Genomic DNA, 19,916 nt, shown 5'->3' on the forward strand with positions numbered 1-19,916 from the left:
AGGTAAAATGATGGTGCTATTTTGCGCACTTTCTTGTACAAAAAACACAACAATTTATCATTTTCTCTTCTCACTTTTGTATTGTAGCATAAAGACAAAAAGTGCAGTATTTTTTTGAATAATAATAATAATAAGGTGGATGGCACTATTTTATTTTAGAAAATTCGAGCAAAGAACTTCATTTACAACCCATGCTAAATGTACCCAAAAAAGAAAAATAAATAGAAGGCATAGGGAAAATATGGTTCCAAAAATCCATATTTATGAGATTTTAATTCTACACAAAACAATCATATGTTTTCTTCTTCAAATTACAGCACAGATTGTTGGATCGAAAAACTCATATTTACAAGCTAAGCTAAATCAGTAGAAAAATGAGTAACCGTAATGTAAGATTTACCACCACGCGGATACATATCCCCGCTTCCCGTGGAGACAAATGCCATGTTTGTTTTGTTAGATCAAATTACGAAGGTCTATTAATTTTAAAATTATCAATTTCTTAAGGTATATGTATCTTATTTCGCACTTGAAATATTCCTGGATTAGAAGGAGGGATTAGTAAAACCCCATCACATCCCATATTTGCTCAGAATCAGTAGACATGAATTACATGGTATAATAACCATAGTTTGAAGATCTTTTGGTCTTCTAATCTCCTAGTACAACCCCCTTAATGTCAGAGAACTCAATAGTCCATTAGGAATATACAGCTTGGAAATGTCACATTCGAGATTGCTTATGATGTATAATCCAATACCACAGCATAATCCCCAAACAAACACAAGTTTTGAGTCTACCTTCTATGCCTACCACTGTAGTATTATATACTCTTTATCTATATATTATGTAAAATGTACAAAACCCAGAACATGAATACCTTTTAAGAGCGGCATACCCTTTGAAAGGGCCTAAATTTTAAAGGGTAATAGCATAGCACCTCATATGCTTATGGTAGTCCTATACTATCATGAATGTGGGGCAATACCAATTCTTTTTTTTTTCATCATTAAAATCCAAACACAGCCTAAGTCAAATATAAGGGGAAGGAGAAATCCAGTTTGACTTGCTCATCTTGAGGTTTGTACAGTACATTGAAGATTTACTTTCATAGATTGCAAGTATCTAAATGCAAGTGAATGACGAGCTTAATATTTTAGGCTGAAACAATGAACTCCTATGGAGTAATTAGACTACATTCTCACTGACCACTACCAGTAAATCAGCATTCCTATGAAGTTCACAAAATCCAATGGCTAAAAAGTAAAGTCACTAAACATTATAACAAATTATCCAATTCTAACTGCATATACCACGATTGCATGCAAAACCCAGTCAAATATACAGAACAAGATTACAGACACCAGGACTGTAAACCACTGGTTTATTCGTTCATCAAGATAGAACATTTGCATTCAGACGCTGTACAACAAAACGGAAGAATGGCTTGTTCTTTTCCCACTGTCATCTACATTTCTCCACCACATGCATCGCAAAATATGAAGTGAGAGGCTAGATCAGAAGCGATACATGGAACATTTTCAAAACCTGGAATAAAAAAAAATCTGGCATTAGGATGACTCCAGAAACCGGTGAACATAGAAGAGATTAGCAATTGAGTTGCACGATCCTTACTATTGAGCTTCGCACTTCAATGTTCAAGCTCAGGAACAATCCCACCCAAATGCCATAAAACAAAGCCATAACAATCAAATTTTTTGTTTTTTTTGGGAGTTAGAAGTAGAAAGACTACGTAATTTAGTTAGGATAAAAATTTTGTTTCAGAATTTAATTTATTGGATGTAGTAAGCAACCCTTACAGTTCTCCAACCAAATGCCAGTGTCAAGACAACGCAAAATCATTGGGAGGACGAAGGCAAACAGTAACCTCATGCTCTTCTGGTCCCACACGGTGTTTTGGCACTAAAATCTCCAGCATCGTTCCACTTTTGTCGAAGTATGCTTCGAGCTTCGCATCATCTGGAATTCGGGTAGCAAGTGGGATTTCCCTTTTGAATTCCCCTGGAGGACAGTGCTCAGGAGATGGATCAGTCAGTTTGAACGTTCTATCATTTCTCTGGATAAAGGGCATACATGCTGTGCTCACAGATGATATCTTCACAACACCATGAGTGAGATTGTTCCACCAATGAACTTTTACCCTTTCAGGGTCAGCGAAAGGCATGGTAATGATGATTAAGTATCCTTCTTCGTCCTCATAGATAGTTTTCGCAGCCGTAACAGGCCCATTTACATTCCTCATCGCTCCACTAAACTCATTCATCCAAGGCGGCTCAATCGTGTGGATATCTATATCTTGATGATGATCAGAATGAGGATTAATGGGCAAGCAACAATCTTCATCATTACCATGTGGGAAAGAATCCTTCCTCCTCTTGTTGCAAACAGGTGAGAGGTCAATTCCGCTTCCATTTATGTGGTTTGGTGGCTGAGTTGACAAGTTCAATCCAGACCCATTAAGCAATTTTTTCGGAGGAGGTTGTGGATTGCTCTTTAATGGAGGAAGTGGTCTCTCAAGCTCAAAATCCGTGTTCGGAAGGCTCCTCCACAAACTATATTCCCTTGCTTCGGGTGGGACAGAGAAATTCAGATCCCTACCCGTTAGTTCTATCCACTTCTTCTGCTCTTCCTCATCAAGACCCATAAGATTGGGTGATGAAACAAGCTCAATCCCATGTACACATTGAGGATTTGAAAGGCCCCTGTAATGTTTCCGCTGCATTCTATGAGATCGAACAAAACCCTTGTCGACACTAAACGGAAATGGACGTTCACCCTGGCGAGAATGCCCATTCATGTAACTCCTCAACTGCATCTTGCCCAATGCATTCTCTGGCCTCTCCTTAAAAGCCCACATATATATGTTCTCCATATCATGTTGAACCAGAAAGACATCAAGCTGGAGATCCGACTTATCAAACCCCGAGACCCCATTACTATCCTGAACAATGTTGCACTTTGATTTGTCCTTCAAAACAGGCTTGAAGTAGAAACTAAAGAAAATCCAAGCACCCCATACGCTATCAAATCGCTTAGCACATTTTCTCTCAGTCTTAGACATATACATGAGCGTATCAGATTCATTGATTTGATGTCCAAGCCCAACCTCTAACATATCAAATGCGTCGTGACTCCACAACTGAGGTGGAGGACTATGCTCCACGGATAGCGGGAGGTTAATATCGGGAGGATGGGAGAGGATAACCTGCCGATTCATGTCTCGGTCTGATTCCTCATGGGAGGTAGCAATTGAATCCATGGATAAAAATGTTGATGGGTGATAATTCTCAATTGAGAGGCCTGTGAGTAAATCTTCTCCCATGTTTTACAGTCTTTTACACTACTAATCTCCTGTATGGGTTCCTTGTTATTGATCTAATTAAAGACCCACCCAAATCACCCAAATCAACAGAAGCACCTCATAAAATCCCCAAACAAACAAACAAATCCTCTTAAAATCTTGATCTTGGCATGAACATACTCAACTTGAAATTCATAACACAAGATGGGTTATTCATAAATTCGAAACAGTGAAGGGTTATATAAGATTATCAAGATCAAAGCTGTTCTACTCCTAACGAGCGAGAGAGAATTTGAGAAAACCCTAGAAATCTGTACAGTAGAAGAGGGCCAAAAGCAAAAGAAACAAGCTACGAAATCTGAATTGAAGGACGAGAAACACCAGGAAGTGGATTGTGATTTCGGAAATTACCTTTTTTGGTGATTGGCTTTGAACCCACGAGAATGAGAAGATCTACACGAGCTTACTCTCCAATAATCTACACATACGAAGAGAAAGAGAGAGACAAAGGAGAGAGAGAGAGCGATGCAACAAATAAACGGTGACGGACTCGGTTAGCAAGCCGTCTATTTAGACGGTTTATTGGAAGTGAAGTGACGACCGTAACGGCGCCTTCTGAAAACCATGTTTAAGGGTAAAGTAAATTTCATTTTCGCCCTTAAAGTTATGACAATTTCCTCACTTTGGTCTCTGAAGAAAAAATTCTCTCATTTGGGTCCTTGAAATATAAAATTCTTTGTCACTTTGGTTATCTTTTTTGATTGAGGAATAAAAACCAGCCACCGGTTGTCATGTTTGTATTTTTGTCCATTTTTTTGTTTAATGTAAACGGAGAATTGACCTTAAGGGATTTTAAACTTATAAAATCTTACCTTAAGAATAATAATGAGAAATGAAAGAGGTCGATTAAAAAAGTTATAATATAAAAGTATTTAAATATAATATTTTGATTGATTCAGTTGATTGAAAAAAATTTTAAAATCTAAATGGACTTGCATTATAAAAAATTAAAAAGACGAAAATTTCAATTAGTCTCGAACCGTAAGTTCAATTTTATAGTATTATTAGTATGTGCCCGTGTTTAAAAGTATGATATAAATAATGTTGGAATTAAAATGCAATTGTAATAAAGGCACGGTCTTTTTTTGATAACGATACAAAAAAAATATAAAGAAATATTATTATTCTTAAAAACTTATAACAATTTTGCTTGTACCACATGCCGTACATTACTCAAATAAAATAACAACTCTCCCGAACCCCTTAATGCAAATTAAGAGACAAATATTTAAGTTTTAAAGCGTTCAAAAAAACTTAAGTTTTATACAATTTACTAATATTGCAAATCAAAATATAAGAGCAAGAAAAAAAAAAATTATAAACGCTAAATAAAATACAAAAATCAAAGCTATTGTATACACGTTAACATTCTATAATAAAAAGAAAAAAAATTACTAAACACCACATAAAACACACCAACAAATGCTCTGCAATCTCAACAAATTAAATTAAAAATTAAATTGAAAACAATGCATACCTGTAGACACCCCATTTTTGACCGCCCTTAAGACTTGGACACGACTGATGGTTTACTTGATGGAGAAAGGTATGCAAGGCAAAGGTTCAGTTTCTTCGGTAAGGAGAGAGTCAAATCTCAACTTCATACCCCTTTTTTGGAACGAAACAATCTTGATCAAAAGATTTTAGACTTGAAACCCTCTCTTTCAAAACGTTTTGAAAATAAAGTTCCTACGATGTTCCGACGCTCGCATTTCGTTAAATGTTGCGCTTTTCAGTAAACTGAGCAAGGGCAAAGTGGAAATGAATGAAAGAGAGATGAAATCTTTGAAAAATCTTTCAAAACACCTTACTTAGGAGTTTGAAGTTGAAGAAAAGAAGAGAAGAGGGAAGAAACTAGTTTGAGAGAAATTCAGCATGAATTCGGGTAGGAGAGAGTCGAGCAGCCCTCGTTGAATCGGGCTTATTCATTTGCATACTTGGATGCTAGCTATGAGGCCATCACCGTTGGAAATCTTACTTCCGGGGCTTCATTTTGCACTCAAGAATCTCCTAAATCCAAGTCCGGACGGAGGAGATATGGTTGGTTGAAGTAGGGCATCAACCCGGTTGGACCGAATCTGCGCGGCTTCACCAAAACAGGCATAACTTTTTGCATAGATGGAATTTTAATGCAAGGTTTGCGCCATTGAAAAGCTAACTTCCGGGGCTTCAATTTGGATACCTGGCCGACCACTTTTGGACTTCCCAATCACTGGCCGGCCACCTTTCTTTCCAGAAGACCTTTTTTTTGTCCTGAAAAACCAGAAAAGTAGCAGGCCGAGCAGAAAAGGTGGCTGGCCGACCACCCTCTCTTGAAAAAGTGGTCGGACGACCAGGAAAAGTAGTAGGCTGACCAGGGAATGTGGCCGGCTGACCACTTATGCCCAGAAATCTCAGAATTGATAGATATTTTCCCTCCAACTGTCTTCCACAACCTCCAGCTGTCCTATAATCAGATATTTTGGAGCCAACTCTCATTTTATATATATATGAGATATATCTCTCATTTTCAAGGAGAACTTCTTGGAGAAGCTTGGGAGCTTCTCACTCTAAAAAAAAATCCCTCTCTCTCTAGAAATTCCAGAGCCAAATCTCTGTTTCTGTCTCTCTCTCATTCTCTTGCCTTTGTGTGCATAACAAGAGATATACCTCTTCTTTGCCTAAGCACCCTTGATCAAACTCAACTACCATTGGGCTGAGGTTCTTTGAGGATCATTTTGAGCTCCAAAATCTGGTTTTAGCTCAGAGTTTGGACCTCTTTTGCTGCTGGAGTTCTTGGCAACAAGGGTAACATACTCTTTCCCTCTTTTGGTCTTCATTTTGCTCCTTATTTTTGCCATACTTGAAAGCATTTCTGGACTTTGTCATAAACTGAAAAGTGTCATATTTTGAGCTCCTCTTGAAGATTGTATAATGACACTTTTCTGTTTGAGGCCTCCTACACCCTTGCATGCTTTACCCCTCTTTGTAGGCCTATTTTGCATCATATCTTAGTCCTACTTGTGAGCACTTTCGAGATTTTCTATAAACTGTAAAGTGACTTATTTTGAGCCTCTCTTCAACTTTGTTTAAGGGCACTTTACTGTTTGAAGTCATTTACTTCCTTGTTTGTTCAATCTCTCTTTTAGGGCTATTTTTGCATCCCATTTTAGCCTTACTTGTGAGCATTTTTGAGACTTTTTATAAACCGGAAAAAGTCTTGTTTTGACATGCTCTTCAAGTTTGGTTAAGGTCTCATTTCTGTTTGGGGTCATCTTCCCCCTATGCATGCTTCATCTCTTCATGATTAAGGCTATGCATTAGAGCACTTGCATTGGCCATGGTTTGGCCTCTTAGCCATTGAAATCTAGTAGATTTTCAGTGGCTTAGATGTATTTTTGAGGGCTAAAATTAGAGGGGGGTGACCCCCTCTCTCCTTGTCTTGTTTGGTGGTCTTTTGGGCCTTCCAAAGGGACCCTATTTTGTATGCATTGAAGTTTTGTTTCAGGCCTCATTCTGTGAGTTTTAAGGTCTGCCTTGGTGCTGTCCAAGGCCCTTTTGGCCATATTTTATGTCTACAATGCATGTGTAGAGCAATCCCATCCAAGGCCTTTCAAAGGAGCCTTTCTTTGCATGTTTCCTAGACCCATTTCAGAGCCAATTTGGTGAGTTTTAGGGCTTTCATATTTGATTTTCAGAGTTGGTTTTGCCATGCTAAGTGTCTATCTTGTATGTGCTTAACAACCCCTTGCAAGGCCCTCCAAAGAAGCCCCTCATTTTTGCATGCATTGGCTGCATTTCAGTGATTATTTAGGCATATTTTGGCATGTTTTATTCACTGTTTTTGGCTGGTTTGATGAGTTCTCATTCGCTTCATATACATGCCATGTAAACCATGCTTGCTAGCCAATGTTGCATGCTATTTTAGTCCATCATGTTAGCATCTTTTGGCCATGCTCTAAACTAGAAATGTGCATGTTTTGGGACTGCCTTGGCTCTTTCTTTTGACTTTATGATCAAATAATGCTTGCTTTGTATACTTGTGGTTCAATACATGTGCCTAGTTTTGAGTTTCGGGGCTTATTCCATGCATCGGGTGCCATATTTTCATGTTTCGGGACCATTTAGCATCATGTTTTAGTGCTGGAAATTACATGTTCATAGGCCATCTTTCATCCCTTGCCATGCTTTGGTAGAGTGGCATTTGATGCCTTAGGTTCGGTCCTCGGTATGCGTCCATGTGTGCACGCATTTCGGTCATTTCATTTTCATCTAATGGCCACTGATGTGAGTGTGGCTGAGGTCCACTCATGTTGATGTAAGTCCATCGTGCATTGTGTATGCCATTTCAATCCATAGCATTGCGTATGCTAGGTTGCATCTTAGAGCATTGTGTATGCCATGTTACATCACGCGCATTGTGTATGCCATTTTAGTACAGAGCATTGCGTATGCTAGGTTGCGTGTTAGTCGCATTGTGCATGCCATTCCATTTGCATGGTGCTTGGAATAGGGTTTAGTCCAAGCACGGGAAACGAGGGGCGTTTCGTACTCCAAGTGACGAAATGTGCCTCGATTCTCGGTCCCCGACGTTCTTGATTATCTATGATAGAATTGTTGGCTTCATATGTTCATACCTGCATTCATGTCATATTAAAACGTGCATTTCGGTCTCTCGACCATCATGCATCGAGATGCGTGATTAGTGGCTCGAGAACCGAGGGCCACACTTCCTAGAGCTTGTGCAAGGACGGGGAGGAGTGGTCGCGCACACATATGTTGAAAATACATTGCTTTCTCTCTTTCTTGCCTTTGTTGCAGAAAAACCAGAGTCCAGGGACAGAAAGTGGTCGGCCGACCAGGTTTTCTGGTAGGCCGACCACCCTTTTTGGTTTTCACCATGAGGGGTGGTCGGCAGGTGTTTCCCAAGCCAAGAGCTGGTCGGCAGCCTTCCCCAGGTGGAGTTTCAGCCTCTTGGAGCTTTGTGTAAGTTTTTGAAATCAGCTGTAAACAATGGTGGGACAAGGCATCGCGATAGAATTTACCGACAAAGTGCATCGAGCATGCATGCATTCATTGTCATCCAAAACAGAGCCGAGGCAGTCCATTTGCATGCCAGTTTATAGCTTACTTAGCTAATTTGTTAGTTAGTTAGTGGATGTGTAATAATTAGCTGTAATTCGTTATTCATTTCGGATTGTATTATTTATTTGGACCCTCCGAGCGAGGGCACAATTGTAATAAGTGTGCATGAGCGTGATGTATGTCTTCCAACCCCACGTCTTTCTTCCTTTTATTTACTAGCTTATGATGGTTAGATTAGGGCATGTTTCAATTAGCATACAGTATGATAGCATGTTTGCATCCATTCATCTGCCTTGCATGCACCGGGCTCGGCGCATCATACTAACTGCATTTGTATTTCAATTCCGAGTTGAATACATGTTATCCGTCGCATTTCATATGCCATGTTTAGAATAGCCGAGCCTATTGTAGTTGCATTTTTGCATGTGTTGCATTAGGCATTTCTGTATAGTTAGGATCATGCATGGATTTCTAACATAGCTTTTGTTTTGGCTTGGAGTACTCGGTAAGTGTTTATGCTTTGGCATCCTTGCATGCGTGTGAGTGACTACCATGATAGCATGCTTACCATGAGGCTATGTGCTTATATGATATAACTGCCTGAATGCCTGTGGGTGAAGGTTGGGTTATTTGAATTGGAACAATTCATCAATTGCGAGTTTTAAGCCCACTTGAGAGTGGCAAATCATCATGTTTTCTAAGTCCACCTGAGGGTGGCAAATCCATATTTTAGCCTGGTTGCGAGTAGCAAACCGTTTTCAAATAAACAAACATGAAATGTCTTGTTCTAATTCAGGCGACCCAGTCTATACTTGTATGCTGTGCGCATCACATAGTAAATCTAGGCTAATAACCGGAATAAGAATGCATAATGTTTTCAAAACTAGATATCATGGTTAGTAGAGGCCGATCTTTGATCGGGCGAGCGGGGGTGCTCACGAAGTGACCTTCCCCAAGCGTACCCAAGTTCCCGAGCCGAGGCAACTTTGGTGATGACGGACACGTGGCCTTAGGCAACGGGTCAGGGTTTCCTAAATTCCTCCAAAATAAATATTTAGGTGGCGACTCTGTATCTGGCAAAACAGTCCATGTTTGGCACTTCTTTCAAAAAAATCTGTTTTCAAAAAACGATTTGTCGGATTTGGACTCTTTGATGATTTCATCGGTCTTGCATTGTACTCTGCGAGATTATATACAGGACTGTGATATTGAGTCCTGAATTGTAGTGAGCCCAATGAACAAAACGGGGGAGGGGGGGGGGGATTCCCTCCCGGGACGTTCGGGGACGTCTACAGTTTCTGGCGACTCTGCTGGGGAATTAGAGAACTTGACTCGAACTCATGATATCTTGTTCTGATTTCACTTATGTGTTTCTTTGCATTGCATTTGCATTGGTGCGCCTAGGACACTGTGTTTGCCGTATGCTATTCCTGAACGGTTTGCCGGAGGCTTGCTTTGTCAAAGCATGCCATAAGGCTGACCGGTTGCGGGCTCTGCCAGTATGGAAACACAAATCCCGATTTTTACCGGGGCACCCTTTTGACCATTCGACCTAGTGCATATTCGGAATCCATAGTGACCATTCCAAACTAGGACAGGTTGTTTACCCAATAGGCTGTTTGAAACCGCTGTGTGCGTAGTGAAACCCTAGCTCCTGACAAAATAGGACAGGGAAACCCTACCCCAACATAGGGGTGTTTTGGCTCTTACTTGCTTGCTATGTGCTGTCAGAGTGTGTCTCTACAGGTTGTGCGTATCAGTTTGCAAGTCTGAGTATCAGGCCTGCGGGCATCAATATTTTGGGGCAATCAGTTTTACCTGAGGGTATCGATTTACAGGAAGAATTTTGGGCAGAATTCAGTAGAGAGCACAATCATTCAGCTTTGCTCATATCTGTTTTGGTGAAATCGGGCTGAGATGCTGTCTGTTTTCTCTTTTGCTAGGTAGTCTGGGAACCATAGCTTCAGAAGGCTCCGATATCCCCCGGGTACATTGGACTAGTGCTGGTAGACTTTGTCCTGTCAGAGACTCAGTTCAGAGCAACCAGTGTTTTCTTTCGCTGAGACAAGACAGAGAAGGGCCAGTCAAGGCTCACCGATTCATCTGATCCGTCAGTCACCAGTCACATCATCAGCAGACCGTGATGGCACAGGGTTCGGAAGAATTTGTGGCCGTGATAGCAGCGTTAAATCAGGGAACTACCATGTAGGCCGAGACCAGTATTGAAACGCAGCGCCCATCTGGGGCATCTGCCTCACATCCAGCTTTGGGACTCCAGCCGAACTTTGACCCACTTCCGCCAGCTGAAGATTTGCAGGGTCCAGATCCTCGAGAAGGGTTGGCTCAAGCCCGAGTTTTCAGACCCCTGGTGCAGCCTAATGAGAGGCTTTATCCCCTTGATGTTAATGAGCTCGATCTGACCGCAGTGAAAATTGCAAACCTTGAGAAGCAATTCAAAAAGGTACATAGCCTTAACTCCATTCCCGACGTTGAAGATGGGTACACTGAGGCTGCCGTACGGCTCCCAGACAGATTCAAAATGCCACATGTTGACCGTTTCGATGGGTCTGGAGATCCTATGGTACATATCTGGCTTTTCTTGGATATCCTGAAGCCGATGGGTTTGACTAAGCCACAGAAACTCTCTTTGTATGGAAGAACCTTATCGGGTGTAGCAGCCACTTGGTATGCCAAATTGGAGGATACAGTGAAGCAAAACTGGGAAGAACTGGCTGAGGCCTTTGTCGATCAGTATTCCTACAATACCCAAGTTGAAATGACCATCCAAGAGCTTGAAGCAACTCGCCAGAACCCAACAGAGCCTTTTGTGGAATTCGTTTCGAGGTGGAGAGCAAAGGCAGCACAAATGACAGATCGTCGCCCTTCTAAGAGGGATCAAGTGCAGATGATGGTGCGAAACCTCGAGCATGATATGTTACAAAAGTTGATAGTCGCTCCGTTATTCACTTTCAAAAGTTTGCATGAACTGGGGGTTCAGATTGAGAATGCGTTCAACAGTAGGATCATTCCCAGAACAAGTGAAGCGACAAGGAGGGTGATTTCAGGGAGTGCCAATGCTGGTAGTAGCGCTATTCCCAAACCTGCAGAAATCAATACAGTCGCCACAGCCAACCCTTTTGCCAATCCAAGCCTACAAATCGCCGGCCCAGCCCGAGCTCAAGGCAGAACTTTCACCCCCCTCTATATGAGCTTGACTAGCGCACTAAAAGTCTTGATGGAAAGAGGGCATCTTAAACCCCTCGATCCTCAACCTCTTCCTGACCCACTCCCAGCCAGACATAACTCCTCCAAGTACTGTGTGTACCATCAGCAGCGCGGTCATGGCACCGACCGTTGCTACTGCCTTCGTCACGAGGTCCAAAATCTCATCGACAACCGGGCAATAGCTCCACCTTTAGACCCCAATGACCAAGTACCTCATCCACATCTCAATCTAATCCATACACTGGTCGTCCCTTACGACCTCAGCATATACATCACCCCAGTTCATCTACCCAAGCCTGAGGTGTTTATCCTAGAAAGCATGGACTTATGCATGATGGGTGCATCTGAACCCCAATCATCTCAAACCTGTGAGCCCACCACTTCTGAGTTGATGAGAATGATCGAAGATCTTCAAAGAACTGTGGCAGACTTAGCCTTTGGAATTTTGGCTCCATCATCGACCACATCACAGGCTAGAAGTTTCAATCCAAAAGGCTCCTCAATCTTGGGGCAAGCTGCAACTGAAAAGGGCTAACCTGAAGCCATCTCAGATCTGGGTGGTGACATGTCAGCAACAACCGGGCTTCGTTTTGATATAGCAACCTAATCCTTTAGTCAAGTTGAGGCGAGTGGGAAGAACAAGGTAGGGGTGGACATGGATCCCCATAAACATCTTCTGTTGGCTGTTGAGGCTTTAAAAGCCGAAGGGCTGAACAAACAGCAAATGATTGCGGTTGTTGCAAAGGCTGTGGATGACATTTTCACTATTCAAGTTGGGGGCAGTTCGAATCAAGGGGCAAGCCGGGAGAAGGGCTGTTGTACGAGAAACAATCCTGTTAGCTCTAATCCTTCGCTCGGAAAAGATCAGCAAACCAGGCTAGCACCTGCCAATCCCTCTGCTGGTGCATCCAACAAAGATCCACAAACCTTGAAGCACCAACCCTGAGGTCGGAGGGTCTTCCATGCCCTCTATATGCCTTTGTCCAAAGCTCTCCAAATCCTTGTTGGACAAGACCATCTCAAACCCCTTGAGCCTCGGCCTCTCCCGAACCCTCTTCCGGCTACACATGATGCTACCCAGTACTGCGCGTACCATCAGCAAATTGGCCATACTACCGACAACTGCTTTCGTCTTCGCCACGAAGTACAGGATCTATTTGACAACGGGGTTATCCTCCCGCCGAGCTCAGCAAAGTCTATCGGCACTGGATCGGTGAACTTGGGGGATAATGTGATGTGATCGGGGGATGAACTAGCTGCGGGTGGTGCTCGATTAACTCTAGACGTGGGAATGGCACGCACTGTTCTGAGCAATATGCAAACACCAGTTTTTGTGCTTTCTGACTTGGGTATTGAGTCAGTCTTGTTGTTTTGTATTGAGTCAGTCTTTTTGTTTTGGGTCTATCTTGTTGTATCGAGTCAGTCCTGTTTTGTTGGAGTCGGGTGATTTTGGGGGTGTTACCTCGGACACTTGCTTGTTTTGTGTTTGTCTTTTCGTTTTCTTTTGAGTTTGTTTCTACCTTGGAGCCAGTTGTGCTAACAGATTCTGATTGAAATAGCAGTGATTTTCGCACTCTTGTGTTTGCTTCTGCCGTGTGCTAGTTGTGCCGAGATTTGAATGAAACGGCAGTGCATTCCACCTGCTCTCTTGTGTCTTGAAATTATTGCATTGACCTAAGTTTTTCAAAACTTTTTTTGAACATTGCGGTGAAAACGAAGAGGAAGGAATTCCTCGGGTTTTGCAAAAATTTGATCAATTGAGAGAAAGAGAGGCATGCTAAGCCCTTAATGAATGAAATCATGCTTGTAGTGTGAGTACTGGGAAGGATCCTGGCTTGATCCAGATTGGTTCTACACTGTCTTCAGCGCGAGCGACTGGTCGCTTTCTTAAAAGATTTCAAAAAAATGTTTTGCGCGGTCCTGCGAAGACCTGTGTGGAATCTCTCTTGAGATTGTGCAGCCTAGGATCGCTCTCAGCCTCGAGACTCCACCCCTCTTGATTTCAAAACTTGAACTTGGATTCAGAATGTTCAATGGTCAACTACAATGTAAGGCCTATGTGGCCGGATCAAAAGCAGCCCGTGAAGTAGCGGCGACAAAGTCAGATCAAGAAGCTTGCGAAGCTAGATCAGGAGCACCCCTCGAACTAGGGGCAAAAGAATTTCAAATGTGCTCGAAGAGTCAAAGATGAAGATCAGCGAGAATGCTAAATCCCAGAAGGGAGAAAAGAAGAAAGTATTAGTGAAGGACAACCAAGTTCCTATCCACAACACTAGGGGCAAATTCAGGCCCCCATTGGATGGACTCCTACATCATCAGCGAACAACAGCCATTCTCCTAGATTCAGATGGCTTCGAGATCTCAAACCATTCCATATGGACAAAAGCTACACTTTTACCCTTGAGAGGCTCGCTGGGCTGAAAATCCGGAAGGGCGACCCAGGCAAAAATTAGAGCAAGAAAAGAAGGAAAAGAACAAAAAAAAAAAAATGAAGAAAATGCAAAAAATGAAGAAAAAATTGAATTGAAAAAAAAAAGAAAAGAAATAAAAAGAATTGAAGAGCATCGCTCGTAAGGTTGAAAACCCGCAAAGGGCGGCCTTGGCAAAAGTTAGAGCACAAAATGAGAGGTTAAATACCCGAGTGTACCTTAAGCCCGAACTACGTAAGGCTTGATTCCCATCTTTGGGATACGTAGGCAACTTCATTCTGAAGTCCAGCCGCAAAACACTTCAAATTCGACTATGTCCATGAGATGGTTCTGATCATCTTCTGCATCCGAGAGTCTGGTTGTGTTCGTTGCTCTGAGGACTAACTACAATGCACTGCGGTGCCGTTCAAACAAGGGGCAACTTTCTGTTGCCATACAATGTGCTGCGGTGCTATTTAAACAAGGGGCAACTTTCCGTTGCTATGCAGTGTCCTTCAGATGAGGAGCAGTTTGCCATTGTTATGGATCTGAGGTTGTGCATCTCAAGAGAAGGTTCCGTGCTTGTTGAGCAGTGACCATTTGCAAAAATAGTTTTTGAAAATTTTTACTGAGGTTGACTAATTTTCTCAAAAATTATTCCATCTTTTTCTAAAACTGGACCTTTTTCTTGGATCCAAAAAAGGAAAATTTTCAGTGCTCATAACCTGACTTGCATGATTTCAAATGAAAAATCGAACAAGCATGTTAATCTAACCCTCATTTTGGTTAAAATTGTTTTAGCAGAAGCCAAAAACAAAAAATGATCAAAATGATGAACTAGGGGCACAGTTAAGTCAGGTGTTCTGTCTTTTCCCCCATTGTTAACATGCTTGCCAAGAAAGGCACCATACTTGTCGGAAAAAGGCACCACTAAAGCTAACCGCAAAAGGGCAAAAAGCTCTCACATCCTCCAAGCAACGAGGTATCAAGCCAAGTGCGAAGAACAAACCGGAATGGGACAAGATATCCCATTCCCTCATCTGGGTAGATCTGATCATGTCCAAACTCCCCAGTAGAGCATCGTCAACCGATGTCAGCTGCAGATTTGCTACACACCCAATTGTAGCGCAGCCCCTCTGTGGAAGAAACTCACTGTTGTGAACAAGAAGAAGAATCTAGCGGAATGCTAGGGGCAAGAGCCCACAACTTTCTGTTTATCCACCAACCACCCAGGGGAGGGATAAAAAATGAGAGATTAAAGAATAGAGAGATGTGCGCTGCGAGAAAAAGTGAGAAAATGGTTTTTTTCAGAAAAACAGAGATTGAGTGCCAGAGTGATGTGAGAATCACAAATGAGAAAAGGGTGGGAAACACTACCCGGAGAAACTGGCTCATCGCGAACTGAGAGGTCTCTTGTCTTTGTAACACGTCTATGTGTCGTGTCTTTTTTTTTTGTTTACCTCAACTTTTGTTTTGAGCCTTTTTCGAGTGTTACTCGATGTGTTTAGGTCGTGTACCTTTTGTTGAGTCATAGTATACTGTGTTCAGTTGTAGGCTCAATACCCGGTTGAGAACCCTTTTCTCATTTTCAAAAAAAAAATCGTTTTGTGCTCAGAGTGCTGTGTCATTCTGCACATTTATGCAAAACAAGATTATTTCTTTCATAAACCGCAAGGTTCAACCCAGGTCATGTGAGAATAATAGAACAAGGACCTATCTGAAGCTATTTAGGCTTCGGACTACAAAGTAAAAGAAAAGAGCGAAAATTTGGAGCATCTTAGCATGTTTCAACTTTAGCAAAATCCGAGACTGCATTCCAGGTGCACCTTCTCAAGCCTCGCCGTTTCTCTGGAGTATGAGTGTATCTCGACCCCAAGTGTAAGCCTGCTTCAAGTCAGAATGGCAGTCCAAGTAGCACTCGAGGGTTTCACATGCAGATGTTATCTCTCGCCAACATGAACAGGGTGTGCCCTTTTTGAGCTGAGTGTGTTGCGAAGTCCTCTAAGAGGCCAATCAGAGGCACCATAGTACATATTTGATACTCCTCTATTGCATAGAATGTGAACTTTCATATACACTGTTGTTGCATGCGTGTCACGCATCGTTATGATTCATGCATAGAATATGCTTTGCTTGTCTCATACATAGAATATGCTTTCAATATTGCATAGAATGTGCTTCCATACTTGCATAGAAAATGCTTGTATCTTTTGCATAGAAAATGCCCTCATACTTGCATAGAAGATGCATTTTTATCGCACTTTCTTGTGCATTTTATCTCAATCGCACTGTCTTGTGCATTTCAAATCACTCGCGCTGTTTAGCGTATCGCACTGTTTAGTGCATTTCAAATCACTCGCGCTGTTTTGCGTATCGCATTGTTTAGTGCATTTCAAATCATTCGCGCTATTTTGCGCATCGCACTGTTTTGTGCAGTTTATCAATCGCGCTATTTTGTGCACCTCAATCGCACTGTTTTATGCAGTTTACATTCGCGCTATTTTGCGCATCGCACTGTTTTGTGCAATTTATCAATCGCGCTATTTTGTGCACCTCAATCGCACTGTTTTGTGCAGTTTATCATTCGCGCTATTTTGCGCATCGCACTGTTTTGTGCAGTTTACATTCACGCTATTTTATGCACCTCAATCGCACTGTTTTGTGCCGCTTACATTCGCGCTATTTTGCGCATCGCACTGTTTTGTGTAGTTAATCATTTGCGCTATTTTGCGCATCGCACTGTTTTGTGCAGTTTATCATTCGCGCTATTTTGCGCACCTCAATCGCACTGTTTTGTGCAGTTTGTCATTCGCGTTATTTTGCGCATCGCATTATTTTGTGCAGTTTATCATTCACGCTATTTTGCGCACCGCAATTGTACTGTTTTGTGCAGTTTACATTCGCGCTATTTTGCGTATCGTACTGTTTTGTGTAGTTTATCATTCGTGCTATTTTGCGCATCGCACTATTTTGTGCAGTTTATCATTTGCGCCATTTTGCGCATCGCCCTGTTTTGTGCAGTTTATCATTTGCGCCATTTTGCGCATCGCCCTGTTTTGTGCAGTTTACATTCGCGCTATTTTACGCACCTCAATCGCACTGTCTTATGCTTTGCATATCGCATCGCGCTATCTTGCGCACCTTACCTGCACTTGTTAGTGCATTGCATCGCGTTACCTTGCGCACCATACTTGCACTTGTTATTGCATTGCATTGCATCGCGCTATCTTACACACTTTACCGGCACTTGTTAGTGCATTGCATCGCGCTATCTTGCGCACCTTATCTGTATCGCACTGTTTTGTGCATTCACCATGCTCGTACTGTTTTGTACACCTTTAGCATCGCACTATTTTGTGCATTCACTCTGCATCGCACTGTCTTGTGCACATTGTATTTTTGCATCATTCGCACTGTCTTGTGCACTCCTTGGTCTAGGAGACCTTAAATCCTCTAAAGGTGCAATTCCTTTGGTGTTTGTCGTGCCCGAACGACTTCCAATGGTCTGGTATAGCCACCTGCCCGTGTTAGCGGTGAGTTCCTAGGAGACCAACTGAGACGGTGGAAACTAGAGTCCGAATGGCTCTTGCCTAGAACGCAAAGGTTCAGGATTTCCGAGACTAAAGTCTGGTTTAAATACCCAGGGGTATATCCTCGGCTTGAAATCTGTATGGCAGCCCCATAGATTGAGATAGCATATGTATGCGCCTCAATTCTGGATACCGAATCAACCTAGTCTGTCACCCTGTTGGAGAATAGGGAAAGCTGTGACCATAGTCAGGGAGAAAAGTAGTACCTGTAGTTCAACTGAGAAGAAGAGGAAGATTCCCACATCAACATGAGGTAGGACATTGCCGAGGTAAGTCATTGCCAATTGACCCTGTAAGGTACCTCCCTTTTCTTAGCTGTCACATTGCATTTTAGTCATTACAGTGCATCGCATAAATCTTGAATTTTCAAACCGGCTTCGCTTAGCGTATAAGTTCAATTTTCAAACCGGCTTCGCGTAGCGCATAAGTCCAATTTTCAAACCGGCTTCGCTTAGCATATAAGTCCAATTTTCAAACCGGCTTCGCGTAGCGTATAAGCCCAATTTTCAAACCAGCTTCGCGTAGCGTATAAGTCCAATTATCAAAATCTTTCTGCATATCATTTTGCATCCTGCCTCTGAACTACGCTGGTTTGATTCATTGCAAAGGGATACGTAGGCAGCCTGCGGGCGCAACCATTTGTTTGTTTGTCCAAGTCTTCGGCCTTGTCAAAAATGGGTCGTCTCTGGGCTTTGACATTCACTCCTGTCATTTCTTGACTTCCGAGTTCTGTCAAAGAGGGGCAACTGTAGACACCCCATTTTCGACCGCCCTTAAGACTTGGACGCGACTGATGGTTTACTTGATGGAGAAAGGTGTGTAGGGCAAAGGTTCAGTTTCTTCGGTAAGGAGAGAGTCAAATCTCAACTTCATACCCCTTTTTTGGAACGAAACAATCTTGATCAAAAGATTTTAGACTTGAAACCCTCTCTTTCAAAATGTTTTGAAAATAAAGTTCCTACGATATTCCGACGCTCACATTTCGTTAAATGTTGCGCTTTTTGGTAAACCGAGCAAGGGCAAAGTGGAAATGAATGAAAGAGAGATGAAATCTTTGAAAAATCTTTCAAAACACCTTACTTAGGTTTGAAGTTGAAGAAAAGAAGAGAAGAGGAAAGAAACTAGTTTGGGAGAAATTCGGCATGAATCCGGGTAGGAGAGAGTCGAGCAGCCCTCGCTGAATCGGGCTTATTCATTTTCATACTTGGATGCTAGCTATGAGGCCAGCACTGTTGGAAATCTCACTTCCGGGGCTTCATTTTGCACTCAAGAATCTCCTAAATCCAAGTCCGGACGGAGGAGATATGGTTGGTTGAAGTAGGGCATCAACCCGGTTGGACCGAATCTGCGCGACTTCACCAAAACAGGCATAACTTTTTTCACAGATGGAATTTTAATGCAAGGTTTACGCCATTAGAAAGATAACTTCCGGGGCTTTAATTTGGATACCTGGATGACCACTTTTGGACTTCACAATCATTGGCCGGCCACCTTTCTTTCCGGAAGACCTTTTTTTTGTCCTGAAAAACCAGAAAAGTAGCAGGCCGAGCAGAAAAGGTGGCTGGCCGACCACCCTCTCCTGAAAAAGTGGTCGGCCGACCAGGAAAAGTAGCAAGCCGACCAGGGAAGGTGGCTGGCCGACCACTTATGCCCAGAAAGCTCAGAATTGATAGATATTTTCCCTCCAGCTGTCTTCTACAACCTCCAGCTGTCCTATAATCAGATATTTTCAAGCCAACTCTCATTTTTTATATATATGAGATATATCTATCATTTTCAAGGAGAACTTCTTGGAGAAGTTTGGGAGCTTCTCACTCTAAAAAAAAATCCCTCTCTCTTTAGAAATTCCAGAGCCAAATCTCTGTCTCTCTCTCATTCTCTTGCCTTTGTGTGCATAGCAAGAGATATACCTCTCCTTTGCCTAAGCACCCTTGATCAAACTCAACTACCATTGGGCTGAGGTTCTTTGAGGATCATTTTGAGCTCCAAAATCTGGTTTTAGCTCAGAGTTTGGACCCCTTTTGCTGCTGGAGTTCTTGGCTACAAGGGTAACATACTCTTTCCCTCTTTTGGTCTTCATTTTGCTCCTTATTTTTGCCATACTTGAAAGCATTTCTGGACTTTGTCATAAACTGAAAAGTGTCATATTTTGAGCTCCTCTTAAAGATTATATAAGGACACTTTTCTGTTTGATGCCTCCAACACCCTTGCATGCTTTACCCCTCTTTGTAGGCCTATTTTGTATCA

At 42.2% G+C, this 19,916-nt stretch overlaps 1 protein-coding gene across 3 annotated transcripts; it reads right to left on the reverse strand.

Moving 5' to 3' along the window:
• Positions 1-1,253: 1,253 nt before the first annotated feature.
• Positions 1,254-4,766, reverse strand: LOC114294120 (uncharacterized). Of its 3 annotated transcripts, none has more exons than XR_003640377.2 (2): positions 1,636-4,766; positions 1,254-1,548 (listed from the first exon to the last, which is right to left on the reverse strand). XR_003640377.2 is itself a non-coding variant. In XM_028238238.2 (2 exons), exon 1 carries the CDS (start codon positions 3,341-3,343, stop codon positions 1,844-1,846), a length of 1,500 nt encoding a protein of 499 aa, XP_028094039.2. In that variant the 5' UTR covers positions 3,344-4,766; the 3' UTR covers positions 1,254-1,548; positions 1,821-1,843. The 3 variants fall into 3 exon arrangements, 2 of the variants coding, with proteins under 2 accessions (XP_028094039.2, XP_028094040.2); XM_028238238.2 differs by having other exon boundaries at positions 1,821-4,766; XM_028238239.2 differs by having other exon boundaries at positions 1,889-4,691.
• Positions 4,767-19,916: the final 15,150 nt, after the last annotated feature.

The sequence above is a fragment of the Camellia sinensis genome, chromosome 3 (genome assembly GCF_055761805.1).
Source record: "Camellia sinensis isolate YWXY chromosome 3, ASM5576180v1, whole genome shotgun sequence".
Taxonomy (NCBI): Eukaryota; Viridiplantae; Streptophyta; class Magnoliopsida; order Ericales; family Theaceae; genus Camellia; species Camellia sinensis.